This window comes from Lycium barbarum, chromosome 10, assembly GCF_019175385.1.
Source record: "Lycium barbarum isolate Lr01 chromosome 10, ASM1917538v2, whole genome shotgun sequence".
Classification (NCBI taxonomy): domain Eukaryota; kingdom Viridiplantae; phylum Streptophyta; class Magnoliopsida; order Solanales; family Solanaceae; genus Lycium; species Lycium barbarum.
Window position 1 is genome coordinate 113,858,907 of NC_083346.1, and position 10,307 is coordinate 113,869,213.

Here is a 10,307-nt window from a genome sequence, read left to right on the forward strand (position 1 = left end):
ACGTTGCCAGTGTCATGTTGCAACATTAGGAGTTATTTAATACATTCAATACTGGGATGTACACTCATCAGCATACAAGGACATCTTAACCCACTGCCAATTCTACTTAGTGAGTACTTACCCCAATCATATGCAATAACCTCCAGGCTATTGCATCGAATTACAGAGTACCCATTGGTAGGAAGAGTAGTTCTTTTGCTTCTATACAAACTTGTACCTAGATTTTTCTAAGAAGTTTTTTAAACCCACTTTACAATTCAAAGGGGAAAATCCACATCCCAAAAAAATTGTTGTTGCCAACGCAAAAATTACAGCAAAATATTGATCTTTTTCTCAAACTGTGGTGGCTCTGCTACGAACCGTAAGAAATTATACCGATAACCAAATCAGAGATTAAAACACAATATATAAATACAAACATTTACTCTTGAATCATTTATTAACTCAATTCATTTTAACCCGTTCAAATTTGTTCATCTAAGAGTTGGGCTGAATTTGAGCTAAATATATAATTCAAATTGACCAAAGAAAAGTCTTGAAAGGATATTAAAATAATAGATATTTTTTAACTAAATTTGTATGATAACTAACAAATTATAAGAAAACAAATGAAGAAATAAACCTGGTAAGAGTTGGCCGGATTGGGCTATGACTCATTGTTTAGCCCGTCACTGACCTACCTCATTTGTTTAACTCCATTCATTTTGACCTACCGAAATTAAGCTCAAGCTCATTTAATATCCTTAGATCAACTCAACCCAACATACCCATTTGACATCCTAATATCAACTATACATGCAATCGATAAGTAGGAATAGCTATTAGATGTTGAGCTCTAGCCATAACTAAACCGAATTTCTCAGTCATGTCTAAATCACTTGGCATCATACCATGTGGTAGCTCCCAGTCAAAACAATGAACCAATTGTGCTAGCACCAAGCGAACGATCGTGAGCCCTAATTGTAATCCAGGACAACTTCTTCTTCCAGAGCCAAAGGGTAAAAGTTGAAAGTCACGTCCACGAAGATCGATATTGCTACCAATAAACCTTTCTGGCATGAACTTCTGGGGTTCCGGCCAAACTTCTGGATCTCTTCCAATTGCCCAAGTATTTATTAGAATTCTTGAACCTTTAGGTATATCAAAGCCATCAATTGTACAATCTTCAATGGATTCATGAGGAATCAATAGTGGTGCAATGGGGTGAAGCCTAAAGCCTTCTTTGATGACCATGTCTAAGTACTCTAATTTTTCCAAATCAGACTCTTCCACCATTCTATTTTTGCCAACTATTAGTTCCAACTCATTTTGTAGTTTTTTCATTACTTTAGGCTGCCTTAGAAGTTCAGAAAAAATCCAATCAATTGTTGTTGATGAGGTGTCCATTGAAGCTATTAGCATGTCCTGCATAGAGATTTCTTTTTGAGTTGATAAATTAATAACATTTGCATGTATGTTAGTGTATGTTAAATACAATATCAATTACTTTTACCTAATAAATTTAAGAATTGCAAAGATATGTTGCCTCAGACAAAATTGCTCAGTCTGGAATATTAAGAAGAACAAATTTAATATTAAGAAGAACAAATTTAACATACTTTTAAGTAGAGTTTACGTTATATGCCTCATTGGTATACATAATTTTTATACTGTCAAGTCACCAAAGAATATCTAAAGTTAAGCTTCCTTAAAATGTAAGATTTCTAATCTTGAAAATAAACAAGTTAGATGTGATAACATGTAAAAGTGACTTGATGGTGAAATTTCAATTAAAAAATATATATTGATAGTGTAAAAGAATTATTTCACTATCAAGTCACCCAAAGTTATTTATAGGTGACTCAATATAAAAAAAATAAGATTTCTAATCTTAACAATAAGACAAATTACTTGTTACAATAGGTAAACATGACCTGCTAGTGAAATTATTTTTACACTGTCGATGAATATTAGTTAAACTTGAATAAAAATATACTGATGGAGTCAAAGAATTAGTACACTATCAAGTAAACCAAAAATATTTACAAGTAAACCTAAAAAAAAAAGGGTGGAATTTATGACTTTAAAAATATGATAAGTTACTTAATATAACAAATAAAGATGACCTGCTAGTGAAAATATTTTTTAGGCATCGGTACATACTAGTTAAGCTCAACTAAAATTAAATTGCAACTCTATTCAAGTTATGATGAACAAAAATACGTTACCAGCAAAATAGCTTTGACATGACGACGATCGAACTCAAATTCAGCTTCACCAGATTGCATAATACTCATCATAGTATCAACAATATCCTTTGTTTGCTTATGTTCTTTTGAATCTTGAACATGCTCATCAATAACTCTCTCTAAAAAATCATCAAAAATCTTTGCCAATTTCTTCATACGACGATCAAATCGCTGCAAATCAAACTTCTCAAGAAAAGGAAAAAACTCGCCAATATGTGGCGTTGCTGCTATAACCATAGCCTCTTGAATCACATCCTTAAAACCCCTTTCATCAAATTCATCATCCATGTATTTTTTTCCAAATACCATTAAACAAGCCATGTTAGCACCTAATGAAGCAAGTTTAGCACTAATATCAACTCCCACGCCACTAGAAGCTACCCGATTGATAAAAGTCACAAAAGTTGCAACTTCTTGTTTTCTCATGGCTTGAAATGAGTTGATCTTGAGAGTACTAACCAATTCTAACGTGCACAACTTTCGCATATTTCGCCAGTAAGGTCCATATTTTCCGAATGTCAAATTTCTCTGATTGTACGCGATTAATTGAGCAGCTCTATTATTTGGTCTACTAGCACAAACAAGATCATGGTTTTTCAAGAACTGTTCAGCAGCATAAGGAGTTGAAGCTACAATCACAGGAACTAGACCAAATCTCATGCTCATTATGGGACCATATTCTTTGGCTATTTTATGAAGATCTTGGTGGACATTTTTGCCAATCATATGGAGATTTCCTATAATTGGAAGCCCTATTGGGCCTGGAGGAAGTTTTTTCTTTTTCTTCATGATTTTTTTGTGTAATTCTTGAAGAATATATATCACTGCAAGTAGTGCAAGAAATTGTAAGAATAGAGAAGCCATGAAATGAGATTACTGTGCTTTTTGCTTCCCAACTTGCCAATAATATAAAGAAGTTAAGAGTGATGGTTGTGAAATAAATGAATTTTATGGGTTCACGTGTTGAAATATCAACCATATTAATGGTTGGGGTCCATCTTCATTTGTCTAAATGAGAAAAAACCCAAGAAAGAAAAGGCCCAAAAAAAAAAAAAAACAAGACAAAATTAGAAAATAACTGTTAGGAGAAGAAGACAAAAAATAATTAATGTTGAAAGGAACAAGAAAGAAGAGAAGAGAAGAAATGAGAGAAGATGCATGTGGCATTAAGTAATATATTCTGTCCGTTTAAAATTTTTTTTATCACTTAGAATAATTTGATGGTGTAAAATATTAGATAAGTGTATAAGGCATATACACTTATTTATAGCTTTAAGTTATGCCGGACAATGGACTTTAAGGCATAACTTCTATATAGAAAATATGCCTTAAGACATAGCTTGTCTTACATATTTATTTTTTAATTCTGTCGAGATTCTACATAAATTATGCCTTAAGGCCTAACTTTTGTCCGAATAGGCCTAATTTGTTATGAAATTCTGCTTTACGAAATTTTATTTTATACTTTGGCAAAATTTGAAAGTATATATAATGCGAAGTTATGCCTTGAGGCAAAAGTGGTTTAATTTTTATATATATACAAAAGTAAAACTTCAGCAAGTCAAGGTTGCCTTATCGGGCAAAACTTTTAAGTGCATATAATGGGAAGTTATACCTAGAGGCAAAAGTAGTTTAATTTTTATGTATAAAAAAAAGTAAAAATTCATCAAGTTAAGTTTGCCTTATCGGGCAAAACTTGCAAGTGTATACAATGGGAAGTTATGACTAGAGGCAAAAGTAGTGTAATATATCTATATATATATATATATATATATATATATATATATATATATATATATATAATTTGAAAGTATATATAATGGGAAGTTATTCCTCGAGACAAAAGTGGTTTAATTTTTATACATATAAAAAAGTAAATGTCAACAAGTTAAGTTTTCCTTATCGGCCAAAACTTGAAAGTGTATATAATGGGAAGTTATACCTAGAGGCAAAAGTAGTTTAATTTTTATGTATAAAATAAAAAAAGTAAAATTCATCAAGTTAAGTTTGCCTTATCAGGCAAAACTTGCAATTGTATACAATGGGAAGTTATGCCTAGAGGCAAAAGTAGATAATAATGTCGTCAATTTAAGTTTGCCTTACCGGGAAAAACTTGCAAGTGTATTTAATGGGAAGTTATGCCTAGAGGCAAAAGTAGTGTAATTATTATATATATAAAAACAGTAAAACGTCATCAAGTTAAGTTTGCCTTATCGAGCAAACTTGCAAGTGCATATAATGGGAAGTTATGCCTAGAGGCAAAAGTAATGTGATTATATATATATATATATATATATATATATATATATATATATATATATATATATAAGTGAAATCCCGCCTAAAAAAGTGGCCGAAAATACTCTGAGGTTCTGAGTTCGAACCCAGACTCAGTAAAAAATTAAAAAAATCACGAAGCAAGATTTTGTGAATATGTTGTAGTTCCAAGTTAGGCCTTATAAGGGATAAATTCTATGGTTTTAAGTTATGCCGGCCTTTTATATAGAAACTAGTATAGCGTGCGTGCGTTGCACGTGTGTATAGCGTCACTTAACTAAAATCATATACAAGGAAATTAACAGTTAACATTAAAATTTATACAACATTTGTCTAATGATAAAAATACAATGTTATACTCCCTCCGTCTCAATTTATGTGGCACTTTTCGCTTTTCGAGAGTCAATTTGACTAAATTTTGAAGCTAAATTAGATTAGATTAACTCGATATTTTAACATTAAAATTTATATATCTGAAAACTACATGAAAAATACTATAAATTGTAGCTTTTCTAATATCAATTTGATGAAAAAATACATCTTAAAATGATGGTCAAAGTTCATATAGTTTGAATCTCGGAAAACGAAAAGTGTCACATAAATTTGATTGATTTCAAATTCCTAAATATTAAGTTATTATTAATTAAATTTATTTACATATTTATATCTATTTAGAGACACATTGTTAAACCTAATTGTCAATAGAACTCTAAACCTATAGCGAATCCTAATTGGTAGCAAGAATCCCTCCTTTACAAACTCCCACACGATATTAAGAGAGATATTAATTATTTATGCTGGCTATCTAAGACACATTATTTTAGTCAAATTACCTAAAATATGGAACATTTACATAACACCTTTTCAACGACATCCTCTCAAGAACTTCTAGAGATGTACGCAAATCCATATCAACTACCAATCTTCAAAGACTTTTAACCAAACCAATACTACATCTTGAGAAATATTATTAATACACTATTAATTAATTTCAAACTCTTTTTGGTATCACTTTTCAAAGGTTGTTTTTTCCTTGCTGCAATTCCCATATTCTCCTCCATGTTAATAGATTTAGGAAACATTTCGAAGAAGCTGAAAGTCGTTAGAGCGTGTAAGTTTAGTTCTAACATAGAAAATGATAGGTAAGTATTAATTAGACCACATTTTAATAGGTTTAGGTATTTTTATATTGTCTTATACATTTGGTCTAAAAGCTTCTTAACTTCTCGTTGTTGGTTGAAATCCTCTCTAGCGCTTGGTTGGATCCTGAGCGACTCTCCCAGCATCTTGTGCAGAGAACTATGAAAAAATAAGGAAGAAACTATTTAAGTAAAAATCTTGCTCGATTCTGAATTTCTAAATATTAATGATTTTCACTTAATTCAAATAAGGAAAGATTTAATATTCAAAATTCTAGTTGATCTCAAAGTCCTTAATATTTAGGGTTATAATTAAAGAGGAACATGATAACTCACCTCCCTGGCACTCTAACAATTAAGGACCCAAATTAAATGCTGAACAAAATTTCGCCATGTTATCAGAAGTCAAAATTATGTTGATATTGACACACTAAAATACACTCTAATAAAGGAAAACCGGACTACATATATGAGCATAATAATATAACACAACTACTTCTAACAAATTAACAATAACAAAAAGGATTATGATCCTAAATATTAGGGTTATAAATAAAGAGGACCATGATAACTCACCTCCTTGACACCCTAACAATTAAGGAGCAAAATTAAATGCACTTAATATCGTAAGTCAAAATTATGTTGCTATTGATACAAGAAAATACACTCTAAAGAATAAGGTAATTACAAGAAAAACGAACTACATTATATATGAGCATAATTATATAACACAATTACTTGTAACAAATTATTAACAATAACAAAAAGGAGTATGGTAGGGTAGAAGTTGACAACCTGAAATTTATGCCGAAAGAAAACTCAAATCGATAGTTTTGCCACTAAATCGATATTTACGTAATCAACTAATCTACATTGCCATTATTTGATCGAGGCCAACCTCCATCTTTAGAAGGCGATGATTCTAATATTCAGCTGAAACAAAATTCACATAAAATCAAGTGAATACTCATTATCTTGAAGACCAATAAATTATATGAAATTAAAACAAACAATAAAGCCGTGCTTGATCACTGTAAAAAGAAACAAGTACTAAACCTATAGGAATAAAAAATAGAGTTTAAGTTTGGTGCACTGTCAGTGTATCAATTTTTTACACCATCAGGTATATTGACCTGCTATAGCAGGTTAGCACCTTTTTTTTTCTTTTGTTTTTCCTATTTCTAAAATTAGTCACTAGTTTTTTCTTTATTCCCTTTCTCTCTCTTTCCTTCAAATCTCCTTGTTCTTGCTCTCAAGTAGTCGATGGTTTCTGTCACTTTGCTTCTTTTACCACTGTAAACTTCGGCTTCTCCCTCAATCCGTCCATGTTCATGAAAGACTTTTGTTGAAGGGTGACTTTTAAATGGATTTTGAAGGATTCAATTTAAAATTGCATCTGAAGAATGGCAGATATTGGAGACAATTCCTTTAGATAATTGTTACAAGATTCATAATGTTTGAAGAATTAACGAATTACTTCAGTGATCTTGAGAAATATCATGAAAAACTCAAAATTGTAAACTTCATTAGAGAAGGAATAATTTCGTTACTAGCAAGACAACAAAATAATTTTTGTAGTTAGAGTACAAGTAGGATTCAACTTTCCTTTAACATTATTTACTTTTCTGTTAATTACATTTTTATAACAATTAATACTACTTAATCAAGTAGTATGATACATTGACAGTGCACCAAACTTAAACTCTAAAAAATAATAGAATCAAATTTAAAGTTACTTATAGAATGTGAAAACCTAATGTTCTAGGAGACATAATTTGTTTTACCGTCGGCAATATAAGGAAGAGGCTACTTGTCCCCAGGGGCGGAGCCAGAATATTTGATAAGGGGGTTCAAGAAAATTAAAAAATAAACACGCGAAGAAATCAAAACAAACACAATTCTCTACTGAAAGTGCAAGTATATTACTACAACTGTACACGACGAGGTTTCATTCCTTGAAATGTTTTTATAATAACATCATTAGAAATCCTATTAAACACATCTTTTTCTACATAAGGCACCAAGCAACCACTAAAATAACTCTCATTCATTCGACTCCGCAAGTCATTGTTGATAAACTTCATTGCCGAAAAAGTTCTTTCAACGGATGCAGTGGCAACTAGCAAAAGCAAGGCAAGTTTCACGAAGCGGAATACAAGAGGATAGTTTGAATGCTTCTTTGTTTGAACTAATCTTTTTGAAAGATCACAAAGTCCTTTTAGATCGGAGAACCTTTCATCAAGATCACGAACATCAATAATGTAACTCGCAAGTTGATTCTCAAGAGCCCCCATACTAAATTCATCAAAGTCATTAGGATAATGTTCAGCCATTCTCATTATTTTCCTGAGATCAAAACTAGAAAATGAGTCAATTGGATTTAAACAAGCAATTCCATGAAGCAAATCAGTCGTTACTTCGTCAAAACGATAAGAAAGCTCTTGAATTTGCCAATCAATAACTTTGCAAAACACTTCAACGTAATAATGGTGTGAGACAGTACAACCAGCAAGTTTACGCCGTGATCTCAAAGAGGTAAAGTACGGCTCATCTAAATTAGGTATCAAAATTTGATACTTGATACAAAATTTAGATACTTTATCAATAAGCGAACCCCATTCTTCCTCCCTTAACTTTTGCAACCTTTTCTTTGCTACTTGAACAAGTAGCATGGCATTTGCGATATCTTGCTCCTTTTTCTGTAAGCATTTGTTAAGCTCATCTGTGATTGCTAAAATATCTCTCATCAAATGCAATATGAATGCAACATCAAATGTTTGACATGCTCTGAGAAATCCCATTGCCTTGGTCATTTCATCTGGGCAATGTGAATCAACAACAATATCATCAAGTACATCAACAATTGAACCAAACATAAGAATAAAGTTACTAAAAGATTTGTAGTGGGATCCCCAACGAGTATCACAAGCTCTAGTAAGACCAAATTCTTGATGCAAGCCTCTACCAGTTTCAAGTTCACCCATATCTAATGACTCTTGAACTCTTTTCTTTTGAGATTCTCGATATTCATCCATGCGTTTAAAAGAAGCTCCCAACATATTCAAAATACTCGAAACCAATAGTACAAGCTCCCCCACTTCAACACACTTTTTAGAAACCGCAACAAGACTTAGTTGAAGTTGATGAGCAAAGCAATGAACAAAATTAGCTGATCTACTTTCTTGCCTAATCAACATTTTAAGGCCATTGATTCTACCTTGCATATTACTTGCCCCATTATAACATTGTCCACGTACATAAAAAAGACTCAAGGAATGTTGAGTAAGTAAATTAACAATTGCTTCTTTTAGAGATGATGCACAAGTATCTTGAACATGAATAATGTCAATAAGTCGCTCCATCACAAATCCCATTCTATCAACATATCGTAAAACAACGGCCATTTGCTCCTTGCGCGACACATCAAAATATTCATCAACCAACAAGGCAAAGTAATCACCATTTAATTCTTCTATGATAGCCTTAATTGTTTCAATTTTGCATGCAGTCACAATTTCTTTTTGAATCATTGGAGAAGTCATCAGATCATTTTGTGGAGCATGTTTCAATACAAAATCTTTAATGTTATCACACCTTTCAGAATACCATGAAAGAATTTCAAGAAAATTACCTCTGCTAAGTGATGATTTAGATTCATCATGACCCCGAAATGCCAATCCTTGATTCAAAAGAAGCCTTACAACATCAATTGAAGCAGTTAAGTGGAGCCGATACTCATGCTTAAATTGAGAATCTTGCCTCACAAGTGCAGATTGAATAGATTGTTCTTGTCGCACTAGATCTTCACAATTCTTTCTTGCCTGATTATGAATGTTATTTCTGCCACCAACATGTTTTTTAAGACTCTTTTTTTTTTTTTTGCCAACTCCTAAACCCTATGGTCGAAAATACATCACCCCCTCCTTGATGAATATTATCGTCTGCAAATAGATAGCAATTCAAACAAAAGACTGCATCTTTACTTTCACTATACTCCAACCAATTAGAATATTCACTAAACCACTGAGGATTAAAACGACGCATGTATCTAGAAACTTTTGTTTTAGGATACTCTTTAAGCCGAGGTTGACAAGGACCTTTCCTAAGATATTCTCTTCGAATGACATCATGATGATTTGAATGAAAGTCCAAGATTTGAGTTCTTTCACCCGGATCATGCTTTAAAGAATTCAAATCAAATTCCTGAGAAGAAAGCAATGGTACTTCTGAGTGGTTGACATTTTCTTCTAGATTAGGTTAATCATGAGAGTCCAAACTTGATTTTGGAACTTTGGTAAAATAATTCTTCACTGACTTTTGAGACTGAATTATAATAAAAAAATTAGTTAGAATCAGTGTTTTAAAAGGCGGGGGCGTAAGGCGGGGCGTTTTACATACGCCTTGACGAGGCGTAAGCCTCGAGGCACGGGGCGTAAGCCCCATGAATATTTAATTTTTAGTATTTCTTAAAATAATATAATTACATTAAATATTTTTAAATAGGTAAAATTACATAAAAAAATAAAAGAAAACTGTAAATAAATGAAAATATATATATATATATATATATATATATATATATATATCTGTGTGTGTGTGTGTGTGTGTGTGTGTGAGCGCGCACGCGCTTGATCCTCACAAAAAAATGATCAAAGCAATCCAT

The 10,307-nt window shown here is 31.9% G+C and overlaps 2 protein-coding genes across 2 annotated transcripts; both read right to left on the reverse strand.

Annotated features, from left to right (window-relative positions):
* Positions 1-391: 391 nt before the first annotated feature.
* LOC132614892 (cytochrome P450 71AU50-like) lies at positions 392-3,134 on the reverse strand. The gene is made up of 2 exons (XM_060329449.1): positions 2,208-3,134; positions 392-1,404 (listed from the first exon to the last, which is right to left on the reverse strand). The coding sequence occupies exons 1-2, from the start codon at positions 3,090-3,092 to the stop codon at positions 790-792; spliced, it is 1,500 nt and encodes a 499-aa protein (XP_060185432.1). The 5' UTR covers positions 3,093-3,134; the 3' UTR covers positions 392-789.
* Positions 3,135-7,569: 4,435 nt separating this feature from the next.
* Positions 7,570-9,688, reverse strand: LOC132613341 (uncharacterized). Its single transcript, XM_060327358.1, has 2 exons — positions 9,557-9,688; positions 7,570-9,465 (listed from the first exon to the last, which is right to left on the reverse strand). The coding sequence occupies exons 1-2, from the start codon at positions 9,686-9,688 to the stop codon at positions 7,570-7,572; spliced, it is 2,028 nt and encodes a 675-aa protein (XP_060183341.1).
* Positions 9,689-10,307: the final 619 nt, after the last annotated feature.